Raw genomic sequence first — 19,177 nt, 5'->3', positions numbered from 1 at the left:
AGCACATTTTTCTTTGCAAGTTATAACCAATCTCCGCTCAAATAGAGTCTAAGGAGACACAATTGGAACAAAGAGCATTATCTAGGGTCCTTTGTGACAGCAAATCAGGAAAGCGACTCGAATTGCCGAATTTTGGCCAATTTAACGATCATAAGAGTACAGCTAATGCTGAAATTCGATTCATGCTATTCCCTAGTTTCTTGTGTGCAAATATAGGTGCGAGCGATTTTTGGAAAGCATAGTAAGTTGATACCGCTCGTGACCAGGGTTTGGTCTTTGGAATTATATTAGGTACCCTGAAAGCTGCGTTTAGCGAGTATCGATCCATGATATGGCTAGCTTCCTCGCGATCTAAATGTTTATACAATATATTTAGCAGTGCGCACCTGAATCAGCGCCGGATGGGGTCTGCCCCTGACCTCTGACTGGGGTGTTCAGTATTATTGTTTTTCCAAGGCTGGTTGAGGTTGTGAAGCCGATTCAGGCGGGATTGTTGGAAGGTCATATTGCGACAATTGTTCCGTCATAGTGTCCAGCCACTCTGCAAGTTTTGGAAACCAGATAGCCTGTCCATGTCGTCCCCACCAGGCGGCGGTCCTCCCATTCTCGTGAATGTTAGCACTTTCTCTTATTTCACTCATCATAGTAGCCTCACGCTCGTCCGCAATGTGATGGACTATGTGGCAAGTTGCTTCATCAAACTCGACCCCATTCTGTTTCATCTCTGAAAGAAGCTGGCAAACTTCACGAAGAGATGAATTCCTGTGCCATTTCAGCGATATGAGAGAATTGTAGAATTGAGTAGAGGCACCGAGAACATAACTCGTATGGCCTAGCTCACGGATGCGTGGGAGCAAGTTGAAGGCGAAGTGGGAAGAAGGAAAGTCCCTGGCAAAGAGGCGGAGGGCGTACAATAGGGCGGCGGGGTATACATGATGTAAGACGGCACGAGCTTCACGAGAGTCTAGTATGTGTTTCTGGGTTCGCTCCAACTTGGAATTTGCTGCAGGTTGGGTTGTAGTAGGTGGATCGCTCTCTTTCGCCTCGAACTCCGCCCGGTGGCGCTTTTTCTCTTCTTCAAGAATCTCAGAGGGTACATCGGAGTGCTCTGGGGTAAAGATGAATTTCTCAGGGCCTAAGAATTCTGGTGCTTGGTAGACTGGCTTTCCATGAAGCTTTTGCCCAAGAGGAAAGATTTGAACTTCGCAAGCATGCCATAATGCGATATCTCCAGGTTGCTGGGTGGAAGTGGCAGCCGCTTGCAAGGCGTTCACTATCTCGTGTATGCGCTGACGCACAATGCCTCCAATAACAGATTCATTTTCTTCAGGGCGCCAAGACTTGGATGTGGATGACAGTTGGCCAATTCGGTTGGGATCCGGTCCTGCAGGTGAGGCGATGGGTTGGCTGACATTGTTTCGCGTCTCAATAGAAGTTCTGAACAATTGGAGGATGTTGTCAACATCAAGATCGATGGCATCGACTAGAGGGGATGGCGTTTTGGAGCCTCCTGACCATTCAGAGGCAAGTAAAATTGCTTCAAAAGCTTTGCGCTCGGTCGTGGTAATTGTGGACCGAAGGTTGATGTTGCTGCCGGTAGTGGGGGCTGCAAGCGGTTGGCTAAGGCCATAATAGACCTTTGGTCGCTTGGTCCGAACCCATCCCTTCCTTGGTCTGCGGGTTGTTTTAATCTCTGCCTGATTCTGATGGGACTGTGGCTCATGGCCGAAACATCTCTGCAATATGTGCAGGTGGAGCGAAGGCCTTGGACGGCAGAAAAGGGTTCGTGTCTGGTAGAGAAAAGGCAGCTCTACTTTGGCAGCCATGAATTGGCGAAGTGGGAGACAAAGACTGGACAAAGGCCAAAAGAACAAGAGAAAGAGCGAAGATCTTCGTCAAATGAGGTCAGAAACCAATGATCACGTGTCAGGTGAAGGGACGTTATCACGTGATGAGAATCCCCCACGTGTCTGGGGCACATGGGTCGTCGTACCAGGTCTGCCGCCCTTGACTTGGCGGCCCACGATTATTGTGTCACGCGTGCCTCTGCTTGGTGGAACTGCCAGTCGTCCGTGTCACCTGCGACTTGAGTATACGACCTGCAGGCTGAGGTCAGCCTAGTTAAAGGCATTGGAGATTTTGGGGCGCCTCGGGCGTTGGTAGGAAAGCAGGGCCCCTACAGGCTTGTTCCGTCACCCGCAATTGCACGAACCACTGCCCCACCATTCACTTAAACCCGTACAGGTGCAGCGCATGCCCGACACTGATGATTTACTCATAACTGCATGGCCTCATTGATAAAGACCATAATACCATAACGCCGGAACACCATTCCTCCTCGAAACCCTACACTCCTATCACAAACCCAACGATTCGTCTTGCGATTTACTTCTTCAATCGTCTGTCTCTACGTCCATCCATCGAAGTACACCTTCACACCCCTTCAGCCTATCTCAGTTTCCACCCCACGCCGCCAATCACGCCAACCACACAACCCGCCCGTGGGGAAGCCTGTCCCTTTGATCGTGATTGTGCTCGTGCTTGTATCTGTGTCTGCCTCTATCTTCACCACCGCACCGCACCGCACGGAGCCTGAGTGTATGAGCACTGCCGCATGACTTGTGGCTCACATCGCAGCAATAGCCCGACCTCTCACTGAAGTCACTGCTTCTATCCGACCATTTTCTTCCTCCGCGCAGACACCTTCGAACCCGATTCCCGCCTGGCCATTCCAAGAACAGACCAAGCTCTTGATCCTTTGCCATACGAAGTCCATTTCCTCCTCTCAGAGTCCAGTCTCTGCTCTCCTGGTCCAGACCATAACGCGAAACGAATTCGGGTCTGCTGGCGATAAAGCCGTTCCAGCCCCGGGGCTTTCAATCATGTATAGGAACGGTGTAGACAGGAAGTCTAGCATAGGAGGCAATGGCACACCGTTGTTTGACCTGGCACGAAGCCCTCCCAATCATCAATCCAACAAGAGTGAGTTGCGGCCCAGAATAACCGCCACCAACTAGCCCTTCTAACGATACTTCCAGATACCAAACATGTCCCGTGCAAGTTCTTTCGTCAAGGCGCCTGTCAGGCGGGGAGTGCTTGCCCATTCTCCCATTCCATGGATCCCATGAACCAGCAAGCACCTTGCAAATATTTCATGAAGGTATATTGTATCCCTACAGCCTTTGAGTTGATGGAACCCGCTTGCTGAACAAATCTGCGTCAGGGAAATTGTAAATTTGGAGCCAAGTGTGCTCTGGCTCATTATTTGCCAGATGGACGACGGGTCAACCGAGCAGATCTCGACGCCGGTCTAGCCATAGCGAGTAGAAGCTTCAATTACACCAGTCGACAAGAACAGACTCCATATCACAACCAAGATCCTAGCCTGGTTGATCCTATGCTAGGCCCTCCAAACTACGGTGCCGACTATTTCCCTAGCCAGGCCTTTCCACTCATTGACGCCGACGAGGGAGACGGCTCCCCAGACCGGTACAACCAATATCAGAATCGCTCCGCTTTTGACTCTGGATTAAATTCGCCACCCACGTCTCAATTTGGCTCCCCTCCCAATGATAATCCCTTCCCCAAGTCTCCCGTTGATAATATCAGAACTGCCCTCAACGCCCCTCTCCCACAATCTTTTGATGCAAATGGCATATCTCACATCGCCAAGTACGGTCCTCTTGGTCAGTCAGTACCCGACAAATTCGGAATGCGATCCCCTGCATCATCTTCACTTTCAAGACAGCTTGGCAGTCCGCCAGAGTCCATAGTCAACGTTCGAAATGCCAATCTTGGCTCCAATTTGCGGAACGCATCATCTCCATTGGGGCTCTCACCCCAGAACGTCGAAGAATCGATTGGACAGAGAATCATGCATTCTCAAAAATCTGTCAAGGCCAGAGGTTTATCAGCAAGTGTCCCTCGCTCCAATCTTGGTCATGAATGGGGTGAAGGATTTGGCCTTGAAAGTGATCTTTTGCCCAATAGTCTCCACGACGAAGTACTTACTCCCCAGGAAAAGATGAGACGATTTTCAAGACCGGAGCAAGAGTTGGGTCCCAGAGATCACACCCATGCCCTAGCCATACCCAGTGGTACATCAAGCAATGTGGGCTCACCACCAGCGGGAAGCCCTTCCCGATTCAGTGCGCTATGGGCAGAACAGCGAGAACGGAAGGCAGCAGAAACCCCAGGAACAACCGGCTTTGGCCACGTTGGCTCTCCGCTGCGAGGATCATGGATGCCTAACGAGCCTTCACCGAGTACACAGATCTCGGGCATTTCACAAGCCATGGCTCGAATGCAGTTGAATCGAGCTGACTCGGGGGAATCCAACGGAGCAAGAGTGCAACTTGGTAGCGGTCTTAGGCATTCCTCAGCCCCCATTGGCCGTTTTGAACGTGGCATATCTAGCCCCGGTCTAAGCTCGAAGAAGATCGACGAGGAGGAAGGCGCTTTTTTTCCAATGGATGAGACGAATTGGTCAGGTCAGTCACCGAGATTGACACCTCTGCGTGAAAAACCCAATGGTGATTTCTCGCGAGGCCGCAAAGACTCTAGTCTCGGTGAAGACGGTGGAGTGAAACCCATGTGGGGGTATCGATCATGAAATCGGCTGAAAGCAAGACACTAATGCACATACATATCTGCACCACACCACCAGCAGCGAAAATAATGAGAGATGACGGCGTTCAAAATGTACAGGCAGTCTACAGACACCAGCGTCGGCTTGAATAATTGCTCAGCGGACGGTCAGAGACAAAATTGCATCCTAAAGACAACAGGCGTTCTCGTATAAACGGAGGATGATCGAATCCACCTTTGGGGGGCAACACATTTGCACAAGTATGCGAGTTCACTAGCAATCGGTAAGCGTTAGCTCCAGACTGAGATCGCTACGAGATTCATACTCGTTCACATAAGACATCTCTTGTCGACATTATGAGGCAGCGTTGCTACTTATGTCCCCATCAGCAGGGCAGACGTTGGCAACGGCAATTCCCGTAGCCCTTATTTGAGAATGAATGCAGCAACTAGTTCAATCAATATACAAGATTCCTCATATATCTGTATCCTCTGTACAATGTAATCGGTCTTGCCCCATAGGTTGATGGTATCTCTCTAAGTAGGTAAAGTTGCCCCAAGACACCACGGGGACAAGGCTGAGCAAGGCTGCCGAGCTGAAGCTCCGATTGGTCCGACCGACCGTCTGTGATAACTCAGTTATCTATATTTTTTGGCTTGTGCCTATCCGCTTCGATTCGTGATAGAGTTGGAAGCATTCCCCTCCTTCACTGATTGCTCTTAAGTTTCTATTTCAAGGCATGTTGAGTGGTAGCCGTGTAAGCCGTCGGCTATGCTCAAGATGCCTTGGATATTCGCTACCCACGGCAGCTAGACCTAGCTACACGCCAATCCGTTTCCAAAGTTCAGGTGAGTTTTCCTACAACCATTACCATGATCCCGCGGGTGTACGGGACGTGTATTGACCCTTTTTGTTCTGTCGCTATCTCCAGACTCTGGGAATGAATATATTTCCTCCACCCTCCTGCAGCGCGCCCGTGCACTCGCCGCCGAACACAGGACCCTCTCAGCTGCCAACGCTGAGAACTACTCTATTGCCGCGGCGAAGAAGCTAGGCGAGCTGGGGCCTTTATGCACTACCCTAAAGCAATGGGATCATGCGCATCATGTAAGAAGAAAGTCAAACAAACATCCTAGGGCCGTGGGGGGACTAATCTCACGCGCTATTAAATAGTCCCTGGATGAGCTCCAAGGGCTCCTGCAAGACCCATCATCAGATGCGGAAATCCGCAGCCTCGCACGGGCAGACATCGAAGCGACGACCGCCTCGATCCCATCACTGGCACTACAGCTCAAAAACTCACTCATCCCTACCCATCCATTCGCCGGCATGCCGTGTTTGATCGAGCTCCACCCTGGGGCGGGAGGGAGCGAAGCGTCCCTGTTTGCACAGTCGCTGCTCGAGATGTACAAGTCCTTCTGCGCGCGCATGGGCTGGCCAGCAAGTCTCGCACAGTACCAGTCAGACGGCGCTGAGGGGGAGACAGCGCTGTCCGAAGCGCTCCTCGAGATCAACCACCCAGGAAGCTACGATATTCTCCGCACCGAGGCCGGCGTGCACCGCGTGCAGCGCGTTCCTGCCACTGAGAAGAAAGGGCGCACGCACACCTCTGCCGTGTCGGTCCTTGTGCTGCCCAGCCTGCCCGAGTCAGGAGCTGAGAACGATCTGAACTACGAAGACCCGAACTCCGACTACTACGTCTCTGTGACCGAAGTGCGCTCGGAGACGATGCGGGCGCGGGGCGCGGGCGGGCAGCACGTCAACAAGACGGACTCGGCGGTGCGGCTGACGCACATGCCGACGGGCATCGTGGTCGCGATGCAGGAGTCGCGGTCGCAGCACAAGAACCGTGAGAAGGCGTGGCAGGTGCTACGTTCGAAGCTGGCGCAGAAACGCCGTGAGGAGCGCGAGGCCAAGGTCATCGCTGTGCGCCGTGCCGTCATGGGGGGCGTCGGGAAAATGGGCCGCGAGGATAAAGTGCGCACTTACAATTTCTCCCAGAACCGCGTCACCGACCATCGCAGTGGGAAGGAGACCCTGGATCTTGACGGTGTGCTGGGTGGTGGGCTTGCGCTGGAGGGAATCATGGACAGCGTTAGGGAGTGGATGGGTGAGAATGAGATTAAGGGCCTTCTGGCAGAGGAGGAGTTGAAGAGGAGGGAGCAGGAGGAGGAAAAGAAGAACAGCACAGGGAATTAATCATTGAGCTCTTAATCAGGTCCTCATGGGTATCATACAAATGTGGGATCCGCCCCTGCGTTCCCTCTTCACCTAACATGATGTTTGCTCTAATTCTGCTGCGGGATGTTACCCTGTTTAATCATACTTCCAAGGATTGAAGTTTGCCTTTTGTGGGTGTTCGTTGCTCGTCATCTGCAATCAATGAATCAGAATCAAAGCCTTTCCCCCAATGGTTCTTCACGCTTCTTCGCGCCTCGCTGGGTCTTATTCCTATTTCGCAACAGCAGCACTGAGAACTTGTGTTCTGAAGAAGCCGCCTTTAGTCTTCTCAATCACCTGCTGGTACACTGATTGAGGAGGGTGGTTCATGACTACGGTGCCGGCTTGGTAGTCGATCTTTGCGTCCACTTTCGTATCACGGATGAGATTCACGATCCATTTCTCCCCTTCCGAGGAAGATAGACTCAAACGTGTCGAGAGGTCCCTGCACAAGATTGTTAGTATTCGCAGATAATAAGAGGAGATGAAGGGCGGGAAACAATAGAGACGCACTTAATATCGATCCTCTGGTGAATTTTGCAGTAGAGTTCCGAGATAAGATGTCGGGCAGAATCCATGAACGCATCTGCACTTGAGCCCAGGAAGAAATCTCCTCTGAGAATGCTCTCTGCTTCGCTGAGTTTCTTCTGTGCGCCTTCGAAATCAAAATCAACGTAAAGAGCCTTTACGAACTCGGTGACCGGGTCTTGGTACTCATATACTTCCTGTTTCACAATTCTAACCAAGTCTTTGAGCTGTTTCTGGTAGTTGTGGGAGTTATTGAGGCGGGCACGGTTCGTGATAACGGCAGCCGACAGATACCGCAAAATCCAGGGACAGACGGTCTGAATGGAAGAGATATAAGGGGGAGAGAAGAAGAGTTCTGTGAGCTTTTCACGGGCAGGCTCGTAGTTGAAAAAAGGGAAGAGTGCATAATGCACCAGGGACTCTCGTGCGGTTAATTGTGCGCGTGGGTTGTTGAATAGTCGGGTCTCAATATGTTCCTTGACCTTCTCCACCTCTTCCAACGCATTCTCCCATTCTTCGCCTAAGATCTCGCAGACTAGCTTACCCCATGTGGCCTTGACGACTTTGTCATTGTCTGTAGAAAGCACTCGGAAACGGTAGAGAAGGTCGGCAGCCTCGGGGTAGAGACCACACTCGTAACGAAAGCGACCAAAGTCATAGAGGTTATCCACCATCTGCTGTGTGACACCATGTTGCTCTTCGAGGAATTTCAAATTGGCGACCTTGTCGCTACGGAGTTGTGAGGTGACATTTTCATCGCTGAGGAGGTTCATGAGGTGTGCGGATTCTTCTTCGAATGTCGATAGTTTGGCTAGGACTTCTTCTCGTTTCTTTGCGTACTCGGAGGGTGTGGACTCGGTCTTGTTGATTTCGTTGTAAAGGTTGCCAACAAAGTCTATCATGTTCGTATTCTTGAGAAGGTTGAAAATGGCGAGTTTAATGTCATCGTAACGTTGCTGCGAAATGTCTTCTTCGCCGAGTTGATGTTCAAGAAGAGGAAAGATGAGATGTCGGTCCATGCGGGGGACAAGTTTGGCAAGGAAGGCATATTCGCCGGTGGGATCCTCGACCGAACCCATGATGAGCTCGTAGTGAGTCTGAGGGCTAGTCTGGCAGGTGTTGTAGGCGTTGGCGGGTGGAAAAGATGAGGATGCGCGGGCGCTGCTGCTGGTGAGTGTGTGAGGCGGAATTTTAGGGTGGAGGGCTTGGCAACGCGGAATATTACCTAAGGCACTTTTCGCTTGTGCCGAGTCAACTGCCCATTTCCAGTGGGATGTTGTTCCGTAGCCTGCAGGTATGTTAATATATGAGTACTCGCAAAGGCTTCCTGCTATTACCAGCAGCAGTAGTAGTTGCAACAGCGGCGGGCTTCTTTCCTCATATTGTTTCAGGCATACCAACAGTTCTTTGCCTTCCTCGAATTCAAGATGTAATCGTCCAATGTCAGATCCTCGAACAGTGAAGGGGTTCCAGAACTCTACTTACTTGGGTCTGATTTAGTATTCACGTCTACGTGTATTGTTAGCTGTACTCCTTTTTGATGTGGATTGAGCTTACCGGGACGGCGTTGAGGTATCTAAAATGCAGTTCCATCTTCTGATGGGTATAACCTTGGCACATCATAGTACAGGTGGCAACGAAAGCTACGAGAGATAATCCGCGGTATGAGATCAAACTTAGGTTTAATGTTTGAATTCTGCAGTGTTGAATGATTTTGCAAGTCCACAAGGCTGAGGTGTGTCTGTACCCAGCCAGGACAGTGGAATATCTTTCGGAGAGGAACAAATATTTCCCGTTGAGCTTGGCAGACCCTTTGGCCTTCGAGTTTATCATGTGAGATATCCTTTAGACACCTAGCACTAGAACGTAACACCCTTGGACATGGAGCTCTTCAATTTTTGATCATGTATGCCCATTGATGGCATTGATCCATGCGGCAGTTGTCTATTAGATTTTGAGATGATTAGTATTGTCACTCTTGGAGCATACGACTGAGCAGTCAGCAAACGGAACTGGCCAAGTACCAATATCTTCGACAGTACCTTCTCTACTTTGTCCTCATCAACAAAGAAGAGCTGACATGGAAGAGGAAGAGGCAGCACATTTCTTGGAGTCATTGTTGAGTAAAACATTACACGTGACCATTCCGGATGGTAAGGCTCTACGGAGGACGTCGGAGTTGTCGGATATAGGGGCTAACAGGACTGTTTGTAGGGCGCCTGTTCACAGGAACATTTCGATGCACTGATCGGGTAAATATGCCAGAGAAGTGCCCAGGAGATGTGAGATTGGTAAGCTGATACACTGCAGAACAGTAATGTTATCATGTCAAATGCTTTCGAGTATCGAATGCCATCGAAGGCAGCCGAACAAGACGCGATAGAAGCCACCAGAGCAACTGGCAAAGCAAGCAAAGCAGACATGACATCTCGATTTGTCGGGCTCATTGTAATCCCGGGGAAGCAGATCGCAAAGATGGAAGTGGAAGATCGAAGAGACTATCCGAGCATTCGACCACTCACCATTCAAACTAGGTCTTCAAGTTGAAGTGATGCATGGAGGAACACAATTCCTGCGCCAATACCTAGTTGCACAGTGTGAGCTAGTGGTCCTGACTGCCAGTCACTGCTATCCACTGGCACTTCACCACGTCTTGTCGGAATCCAGTTTTAACATAAGGTCCGGGATTGCATGAAGAGGAGGGGAGAGCATGCTCCATAAGATCGAATAAAGGATTCATTGTCATGTTGTCTAACTCAACAGGTGCGACGATGAAGGCACCCATCACATACACGATACATCAGGCTTTGTCCTCGCGTGGTTTAGCCAGTCAGGACTCAGATCCGAGGTTGTTGGAGAGCTTGGTGCCAAGGAGCAGGCCAAGAAGATGCTGAGACTGGTAGCTTTGGAGGCTTGAAATTGGGTGTTTAACTGGAGGTTTTGAGAAAAGCAGGGCCGAAGATTTGGGCCTGGCAGCCGGGACAGGTTTGCCGCACGAGTCTTGAAGGGTAGAGGGGCTCCTTTAGGCCCAAAGCACTGCTAGATTGGAGGCCAAAGGCCGCTATATACAGTAGGTGAAGCGCTCGGATAAGGAGGGATGGGGTAGACGGGCGTATACCTTTCGGTCATCGTTCTTCCCAGAAATCAGATACAACCGATTATCCGTACTCTGTTCTCTACGTACTACCGCCGGCACCTATCCACCCATACCACCCTGACATCCTAACCCCCAAGGATCCTTACCATATTGACGCTCGGCTCTAGACTTCAGTGTTCCGCGCATCTCTCCATCTCCATACTCTCCATATTCCAACTACAGCTTTTTACCTTTTGTATCAAGTCTCAGCCCAAGACCATCTCTTCCCAAATTCTCATAGTCAGCCACATTCCCTCAACACCCTCATCCACACTCTCTGCGCATTAGAGACGCGTTTGCTCTCCACTGCTTCTTCTCCTACAGGTTAGTCCAGCCTGGCCGCTTCCTCGTATCTGATCGAAACCCCCCATTTGGGCCCAGTGACGCAACCCTGTTTCACTTCGGCCGATGATACAACCTCAGGCTTGAATGCAATATCCAGCTTCTCCTCGACGAGTATATGCCTCATTGTTGGCCACTACTACTACCAATCTCAATACGACTCTTCAGCTGCTCGGTTTTCTTTTGTGCCGCAATCCGATGTTCGCTGACTTCTGACTCCCCTTTCCGCAGGCAAGACAAAGAATAACAACCACCAACGAACTCAAAATCCACTCAGAAATCCCCCTTTTTGACGCCATTTCCATTCATCTCACGGTTCATGAGAGTAATACACCAAAAGTGAACTTATCAAGTCTACCACCTGGGCGAACCAGACAACGCGCGAGCTCGCTAGAGGCCCGCTCTGCAAAGCCGCCAAAACGCATTCCTCAAAGCTGCTGCTTATCTCACTCCTCAAACCTCCCTGACTACCATTCTTCCATACTCGATCTGCGTCGCTCTTTGTTCAATTCGCGTTACCTAGGTGATTTCAATGGGCCAACAACAGTCAAAGAGTAGCGATGGGAGTAGAACTCCAGTGAAAAGCTCATCCTCACAAAACCTTCCTGATACCTTGCAACAATACCCCTCCATCTCAAAGTCTGATACGAAAGATAGTTCCTCTAGGTCTATCAGATCGTCCATCCGAAGCAAGATCAAGAGCTCGGGAGACGATAAGACTAATGACAGCCCTAGAGCCTCGGCCTCGGTGCTCTCCAATCTCGATGGGTCAAACAGTGACAGGGCAGACGCAAGTTCTATTGCCAGTGGTCGTTCGGGTTCCTCACGAGCCACAAAAGAAAAATTCAGCAACGGTCCTTTAGTAGAGTCCCCGACATCGCCCACCGATGATGACGAAGCGCCGTCTCCAGGCACCACCACTCCTGCGCGACCTCCTTCCCCAACACAGTCCAAGTCTGTAGGAAAGGGCCACAAATCTGTAGATCGAGCTCAGAGGACCGGAGAGGTTGGAGCTGTCTCTGATGAAGCCCCCCACCAAGCTCACCACCATTCTTCCACCCAAAAGGCTGGTGACTCTATCTTGGTCAAGCGTGAGAACCAAATCAACCCAAGAGCCCCCGAGACAAAAGCCTCGCTTCGAGCCAAACTCGCCGAGCTCCCAGGAGCATCGCCGGGCGGGGGCATGGGTATTGGCGAGGTCAACGATATGGATTTGGACGATATGATTTCTCGATTGCTCGATGCTGGCTATACTACAAAGGTCACCAAAGCAGTATGTCTGAAGAATGCTGAGATTACCGCGGTCTGTACTGCTGTTCGAGAGGTGCTGTTGTCTCAGCCAGCCCTCCTAGAGTTGAGTGCACCAGTCAAGATTGTGGGCGACATTCACGGCCAGTACAACGACCTTATTCGACTATTCGAAATGTGTGGTTTCCCCCCAAGTTCAAACTTCTTGTTCTTGGGAGATTATGTTGATCGCGGAAAGCAGTCGCTCGAAACCATATTACTACTCTTTTGCTACAAATTGAAGTATCCTGAGAACTTCTTCATTCTTCGGGGGAACCACGAATGTGCAAATGTGACCCGTGTTTATGGGTTTTACGATGAGTGCAAGCGAAGATGCAATATCAAGGTGTGGAAGACATTTATTGATACCTTCAATTGTCTGCCTATTGCCTCTATTGTGGCTGACAAAATCTTCTGTGTTCACGGTGGACTCTCGCCTAGTCTATCACATATGGACGACATCAGACAAATTGCGCGACCAACGGACGTCCCCGACTATGGACTGCTGAACGACCTGTTATGGAGTGATCCTGCCGATATGGATCAAGACTGGGAGTCCAACGAACGTGGGGTGAGCTACTGCTTTGGGAAGAAGGTCATTGTGGACTTCCTGGCTCGACATGATTTCGACTTGGTCTGCCGAGCCCACATGGTGGTGGAAGATGGGTACGAGTTCTTCAATGACCGTCTACTTGTCACCGTGTTCTCGGCCCCAAATGTAAGTTGCATGACATGCATTGAGAACCTTACTAATAGCTCTAGTACTGTGGCGAATTCGACAATTGGGGCGCTGTTATGTCCGTTTCAAGCAACCTGCTATGCAGCTTTGAGCTGCTGAAGCCTCTAGATTCTAGTGCGCTAAAGAATCATATCAAGAAGGGACGAAACGCTCGTCAAAACATGCTAAACAGCCCGGTATGTATAGCCGGCGTATTTTGTGTTGGCATGACTGACAAGTATTCTTAGCCTGCTCAAGTTTCTGCTCAAAGCTTTTAGAGGCTGAGGCTAAGACAGCGGCACGGCATTCAACAACACCAGCAGCAGCAGCGGTCGTGCCGATATTTCCAATTGAGAATCTACTCTATCGACCCATATGGAGAAGCTCCGCGTATGGGGCTAAACATTAGGCGCAACTTGAGGAGAGTTACAGCAAGCAATGGCTCCTAAGGGATGTCATTGCAATGCTTGGGACAAGATTACCTTCCTGTCGGGGCGGGTCTTGGAGTTTTGCGACATGGAACCTCCGCCAGTACGGTTCAACGCACCGTATTATGTGCCGGGGCAATGAAGATTATGAACAACATTCAGGGATGTATCTTGAAAGCCTATCTGGTTTGAAATGTCAGTTACCCTTTTGCCAATGATGCCTCAGGGTGGGGAGTTGAGGGAGTGACCACCATGGACAGGAGGTGTGCGAGAACCGAACATGGCCCTGGCAGATCGAGAAAGTCGACGAGGTTGAGTAACAAACAAGCAGTGCTCAGGCAGTTTAGATGAGAGAATTGTTGCGATGGTGGTGAGCCTGATGGTGCACTATTTTGCAGCCAAGGCAGTACTTGAACTGCCCACTTTCTAGTTCGAGTGGATGGAAACGACGGATGTTAATCGTGTTACTTCCAATGTGTATGATGTGGCAGATGCTGCGCCCCTTGTACCCAGAACCGATATGTGCCTGGTACTAGTGTGCACTAGCATCAGAAAGAGGTGTTAGCAGCCGCAGACACGTGACACCGATGGTCCGATGACGTCGTTGGCGCCTAAGCCTAGATGGAACAAGTGCAACTCCATTTTCCAGGCGTGCCTGCCCGAGATGACCCTTGACTCTGGGGTCGACGCGCAGTGCATGAACCTTCTTTTAAGCAACCTGAACTGACCCCGATGCTTTCTGCCCAATGCTCAGGTCACAACCATACATATATTTCTTGACTGGGCCTTTCGCTTCTTAATCCTCATACTCTCGAACTAGAGCCATCATTCCACCTCTTCTACCAAGTCTCCATCTCACTGTCATTTCACCATACACAATCCTAGCCACATCCAGCAGTAGTACCTTTCCATCTTCACCTGCCCCTCCAGGGGTCCACGGCCTACGTCTCCGACAAGAGAACAACCTCTCCTGACTATCCATTCCCGAGAACTCTACGACTTTAGTTCAAATCTCTGAATCCCACGATTCCAATTGCCTCTAAACGGTGCATCTGACACCAAGCCTCCACACCTCATCGCCTTCAATCGCCTTTCCAAGGCTGCAGGCTTGAGCATTCAAAATGCCGAACAGAGGCCCAACCCTGATCAACCGTAAGTTTCTGCCCTCTTTGAACAGATAATATTGCAATGCTGACCATATTATCAGTCCCTCCGCCACCCTCAGATCCTACCACCCCCAGCGAGATGGGACCCGGTACACCCAACTCGACAACTACTTGCCTCTCAACATTGTCTGTGGTCGCTATCAAGGACGGTGCAATGGGCCACAGTGGAAGGGGTGCGAATGCATCCGCCAATACTCTGGAGGCCGAAAGGGCGGATCGGATCTCTCGCCTTGCTGGTCTTGAACGTGTTGCCACCTCTCGACAAGGACCAGGTGGGCAGCTTGGCTCTGGACCGGGTCTATTTTACGGCCATAGTCCCTTCGACAACGTGCCGCAAGTGAGAGAGAGAAGCACAGTTGGTAGCGCCAGTGCAACAGGAAGTGCTGGCGGGAGAACGACATGGGCGAGTGGCAGCATTGATTATGACGCGGACAAGATGAGTGAGGATCAAGACGACGGAGTGTCAAGCACTGGAGGGTTTAGCGATGAGGACAAGGCCAGTCTGGTCGGCTTCGGGGAGGGAGCAGGTAGCACCGTCAGTGGTCCAGTGTCAGCGCCCTACAATCCTCGAACCTCGATGTCGCGGCAGAGCACGAATGTTAACGTACCATCAACCCCACGCACGGGCACCATTCCTGCATTTGGATCTGGACAAAGCACACCGATGAGTGGCATCACTCCCAGTGGACCAGCTGGGAGCACTGATCCAAAGATGATGGACGGGATGAGTTACGATCAGAACTTCATCGATACAACCATGCAGCCTGCTACACCTATCGATCAGCCTTATCAAGGGAACCGTTTTTCTGGGGTAGGGACAGAAATGGCAGAAGGGATTTTACGGGAGAGGCTTAGTGATGCTGATCAATTGCGCCGGCCCCTGGACACTGCCGATGGGCAGACACTTGGGAAATTTCCTTTTGAGAGAGAATAGAGACATCGGCGGGTCGGGCATGGAGTTTGATGAGTGATTTTCTGCGGGTCGATCCCTCCAGCTGACGAATGATTGATGTTTACTGGATTAAGGGGTTTTCTGTAAGACTGTATGATATCCAGCTTTGGCACGTTTGAAATGCAGGTAGAATGAATCATTTTGCAATTGGCAGATTTATGCCAGTCAGTGGAATTCAAGTGTTTGGATGAGTGTCCTCCATTGCACCAACAATCGCAGACGAGGCTGTGAATGGGTGATGTGTACGGCGAATAAGACGCAAAGCCACTGGCTTGGCTGACTGAGTGGCTGCTGGTGGGAGAGACAGGCGACGGGATGGAGTTCCAGTTTCCAGACGGCTGGGTTCCGGTGACGAGGCTGCAGTTCCAGCGAGACGAGGGAGTGCGTAGTCAGCACGGTTCGTAGTTAGCGTGATATAGGCGTTGTTTTAGGCTAGCCGACCCTCGACGATGACGATGGATCAACTGAGACACGCCTAACGCGTAGTTAAAGACCAGCTCTTTGTTAGAGCTAACGGTGCTAAGGACTGACGCCCCGGGCTGGTTTGTGGCGGGCTCTGGCACTTTTGCTATACCCTGCTGGCCTGGATCAGTTCATGGCTGCTGTTCCCTCCGTCTGTGTATGCCCATTGCCCACCCACCACCACGACTACGCCTGCTCCCTGCGCCGCCGTCTGTGCACGCACGGCGCCCGACCCCATTCAGTCTCCCGAGTTTCCAGAGTTATTCGTACACATTATTATTTACTTTCTCTCTCTTCCCTTTGCTTCCCCCTTGCCCTTTGTTCTCTTCCACCCTTTTCCTCTCCTCGTCACCACGCAATTTGTCCGTTCACCGCAATAGCTGACATTGACTTGTCAAGTACGGAAGCAGCCGAATTGTGACAATTCCACCGTGTCTTCTGCCCCAGATTCTCTTCACCGGATTTTTCGCCCCGGCCCAAAGAATTCACAACAGCTCGAATTACTCTACGACTCGCTGCCTCTACGCGCTTGACTGTATTCTTGCTCTTACAATCCTCGGTACGCGCGACTCTGAAATCGATCTTCTGTGTCGCTGCCGAAACACCATGGCTGTTGTTACTCAATTTGCTTGTACGTCCCATGCCGAGCCTTGTCACAGACAATGCTGACCTCCTGTAATAGTCCGCACCCTCAAGGGTGTAGGTGTGGTAAATGGCGCTCCAAGTTATGAGTCTTTGCCAGGGTTCCAGAGGTATTCGAGTTTTCCTCCGTCGGCAGCCGAGCGTGTTGCTAATGCCCAGCTTCCTAGACCCGAAGGAAACATTCGGGCATGTGGCTACTCCCCCTGCGGCCGTTATTTCGCATGGACTTCTGTCGATCAGTATGCCTAAAACAATATCCCACGACAGTGCATAGAGCTGACCATAGACAGGGTGACCATCATAAATGCGGACAATGCCAGTGTCGTTTCCACGTTGCCTGCAGAGAACGTCTTCGAACTTGGCTTCTCTCCCTTAGGTACCTATGTCATCACCTGGCAACGTTCATCCAAAGACGAAAATGGTGATGCGGTCAAGAACCTCAAGGTCTGGTTGGTCATCGACGAAAAGGCCGCCTCAGAAGGTGTTGAAAAAGAGCCCCTGGCTAGATACGTTCAGAAGTCGCAGACGGGATGGAACTTGCAGTATACTTACGACGAGGCATACTGCGCGAGAACTGTCACCAATGAGATTCAGATCTACGAAAGCCACGACCTCTCGACTGTCTGGAATAAGATCCGAGTTGAAGGTATTACGGATTTTGCTGTTTCCCCAGGGAAGAACTACTCCATTGCGGCGTTTTTGCCCGAGAAAAAGGTACCATCACCTCATTGATACAGGAAGACCACATCTAACACGTTATCAGGGACAACCCGCCGCAGTTCGCATCTACAATGTGCCGAACTTCACCACTCCAGTGTCTCAGAAGAATTTTTTCAAGGGTGACAAGGTGCAACTGAAATGGAATGACGATGGCACCTCTTTGCTTGTGCTGGCACAGACAGAGGTTGACAAGACTGGCAAGAGTTACTATGGGGAGACTACCTTGTACCTACTCAGTGCTAATGGTGGTTTTGATTCAAGAATCGATCTTGGTATGTCTTCCTCCTTGCTTTGTGTACATTGATCGCCTGCTGACACTACATAGACAAGGAGGGACCAGTACATGATGTGTCTTGGTCACCAAAGTCCACCAGCTTCGCCGTTGTTTACGGTTATATGCCAGCGAAAACTGTCATTTTCAATGCCAAAGCCCAGACGGTCCATACCTTCCCCCTGGGACCACGAAATACCGTTCTTTTCTCACCCCATGGACGCTTCGTTCTTGTTGCTGGGTTTGGGAACTTGGCCGGCCAGATGGATATCTATGACCTCGAGAAGGACTTCACAAAGTTCTGCACCATCGAAGCCAGCAACGCTAGTGTCTGTGAATGGTCTCCAGATGGCACACATATTCTCACTGCCACCACTTCTCCCCGTCTGAGAGTCGACAATGGCATTCGAATTTGGCATGCAGGTGGTCCACTGGTGTATAATGCAGACATGAACGAGCTGTACAATGTCTACTGGCGGCCACAAGCGTCATCGCTGCATCCGTTGGCTACAAACCCGCTTGCGTCTACCCCAGTTGCGCATAGTAGTGCTGCTGACTATATGGCAACGAAGAAGACACCGAGTAAACCTGCTGGGGCTTATAGACCTCCTGGTGCAAGAGGCCAGGTGACTCCTCTGTCTTTCAAGCGCGAGGATGAAGGTGGTGCTGCATATGTCCGTGATGGTGTCTCATCGTTTGCCAGCAGTATGAATGGATTCGGGAAGTCTCGCCACCGTACCGTGCCCGGTGCGGAACCACTAGAAGATAAAACTCCTCTGCCACCAGGAGCAGCTCCTGGAGGCGGAGTGAGTCTCACAGGAACAGGCGAAGGAGCAGATGGAGAGCCATTATCCAAAGCTGCCAAGAAAAATGCAAAGAAGCGTGAGGCAAAGAAAGCTGCTGCAGCTGCTGCTCGCGAGCAAAGTACATCGAGCAATCTTGCTCCCGAACAGAGGGGAGGCCGGGGAAAGAGCCCAAACCGCAGTCCTGACGGTCGTGGTCATAATCGAAGCAGAAGTCGAAACTTCGTACCCCCACCCGGGTTGGAACCTCCTTCTGGTCCTAAGAAGGAACGCAGTCGGAGCAATTCCCGCAGACAGCGAGGTGATACATCTAGTTCGCAACATCATCACAATCATGTCAACGGCGCGCCCAAGGGACCCAGTAACAACGTCCCTAACCCTTCGAATCAAAGACCTCGCAAGGTGCCAGCAGACATCAACACAGCCATCAGCATTCCGCCTCCCCCACCCATCCCTGCCGGCCAACCACCTGAGCTTGAAGTCACCAGCCCATTGACACCCGGTGGAGACCCACGGGATAAGAAGATTCGTGGACTACTGAAGAAGATTCGTGCGATTGAGGATCTCAAGATGCGATTCGCTGGTGGCGAGAAACTGGAGGACACGCAAATGCGGAAAATTCAGAGCGAGGATTCGGTCAGGAAGGAGTTGAACGGACTAGGGTTTTCAGGTTGAAGACACTTCTTGGGATAACGATCACAATACTTCCCTCCCCTATCAGGGACCGTTCTTGAAGGGGCTCTTGGCCCAGGAATTCCAAAGAATGATTGATCCTCAGGCAGACCATGAGCGCCCGACACGGCGTAACTTCGTCTTCCTGGTCTTGATCTAGGTGGTGCGCAAGTGGCGTCCTGGCATGATAATGGAAAACTTGAACGTGTGGAAGGACAGTCGGAGTTAGCATTCATGGCGGC

At 51.0% G+C, this 19,177-nt stretch overlaps 8 protein-coding genes across 8 annotated transcripts; 6 read left to right on the top strand and 2 right to left on the bottom strand.

The window, feature by feature from the left end:
* Positions 1-440: 440 nt before the first annotated feature.
* A1O9_00954 (uncharacterized protein) lies at positions 441-1,826 on the bottom strand (the record flags this gene model as incomplete). The annotated part of the gene is made up of 1 exon (XM_013410115.1): positions 441-1,826. The coding sequence occupies one exon, from the start codon at positions 1,824-1,826 to the stop codon at positions 441-443; it is 1,386 nt and encodes a 461-aa protein (XP_013265569.1).
* A 1,289-nt stretch (positions 1,827-3,115) lies between these two features.
* On the top strand, positions 3,116-4,612 carry A1O9_00953 (uncharacterized protein; the record flags this gene model as incomplete). Its single annotated transcript, XM_013410114.1, has 2 exons — positions 3,116-3,160; positions 3,224-4,612. 2 exons carry the CDS (start codon positions 3,116-3,118, stop codon positions 4,610-4,612), a joined length of 1,434 nt encoding a protein of 477 aa, XP_013265568.1.
* Positions 4,613-5,676: 1,064 nt separating this feature from the next.
* On the top strand, positions 5,677-6,787 carry A1O9_00952 (peptide chain release factor 1; the record flags this gene model as incomplete). Its single annotated transcript, XM_013410113.1, has 2 exons — positions 5,677-5,706; positions 5,762-6,787. The coding sequence occupies 2 exons, from the start codon at positions 5,677-5,679 to the stop codon at positions 6,785-6,787; spliced, it is 1,056 nt and encodes a 351-aa protein (XP_013265567.1).
* Positions 6,788-7,039: 252 nt separating this feature from the next.
* On the bottom strand, positions 7,040-8,415 carry A1O9_00951 (eukaryotic translation initiation factor 3 subunit E; the record flags this gene model as incomplete). The annotated part of the gene is made up of 2 exons (XM_013410112.1): positions 7,040-7,253; positions 7,322-8,415. 2 exons carry the CDS (start codon positions 8,413-8,415, stop codon positions 7,040-7,042), a joined length of 1,308 nt encoding a protein of 435 aa, XP_013265566.1.
* Positions 8,416-9,416: 1,001 nt separating this feature from the next.
* On the top strand, positions 9,417-9,883 carry A1O9_00950 (uncharacterized protein; the record flags this gene model as incomplete). Its single annotated transcript, XM_013410111.1, has 3 exons — positions 9,417-9,489; positions 9,551-9,588; positions 9,647-9,883. The coding sequence occupies 3 exons, from the start codon at positions 9,417-9,419 to the stop codon at positions 9,881-9,883; spliced, it is 348 nt and encodes a 115-aa protein (XP_013265565.1).
* Positions 9,884-11,346: 1,463 nt separating this feature from the next.
* A1O9_00949 (protein phosphatase) lies at positions 11,347-13,097 on the top strand (the record flags this gene model as incomplete). The annotated part of the gene is made up of 3 exons (XM_013410110.1): positions 11,347-12,819; positions 12,864-13,016; positions 13,068-13,097. 3 exons carry the CDS (start codon positions 11,347-11,349, stop codon positions 13,095-13,097), a joined length of 1,656 nt encoding a protein of 551 aa, XP_013265564.1.
* Positions 13,098-14,368: 1,271 nt separating this feature from the next.
* A1O9_00948 (uncharacterized protein) lies at positions 14,369-15,347 on the top strand (the record flags this gene model as incomplete). Its single annotated transcript, XM_013410109.1, has 2 exons — positions 14,369-14,399; positions 14,455-15,347. 2 exons carry the CDS (start codon positions 14,369-14,371, stop codon positions 15,345-15,347), a joined length of 924 nt encoding a protein of 307 aa, XP_013265563.1.
* Positions 15,348-16,433: 1,086 nt separating this feature from the next.
* On the top strand, positions 16,434-18,938 carry A1O9_00947 (uncharacterized protein; the record flags this gene model as incomplete). Its single annotated transcript, XM_013410108.1, has 6 exons — positions 16,434-16,458; positions 16,510-16,579; positions 16,637-16,708; positions 16,760-17,183; positions 17,233-17,461; positions 17,515-18,938. The coding sequence occupies 6 exons, from the start codon at positions 16,434-16,436 to the stop codon at positions 18,936-18,938; spliced, it is 2,244 nt and encodes a 747-aa protein (XP_013265562.1).
* Between the last annotated feature and the right edge of the window lie 239 nt (positions 18,939-19,177).

Source organism: Exophiala aquamarina (assembly GCF_000709125.1).
Source record: "Exophiala aquamarina CBS 119918 chromosome Unknown aczIA-supercont1.1, whole genome shotgun sequence".
Lineage (NCBI taxonomy): Eukaryota > Fungi > Ascomycota > Eurotiomycetes > Chaetothyriales > Herpotrichiellaceae > Exophiala > Exophiala aquamarina.
Note: the sequence above shows the minus strand (reverse complement) of the source record. Positions and strands in the feature narration are given on the sequence as shown.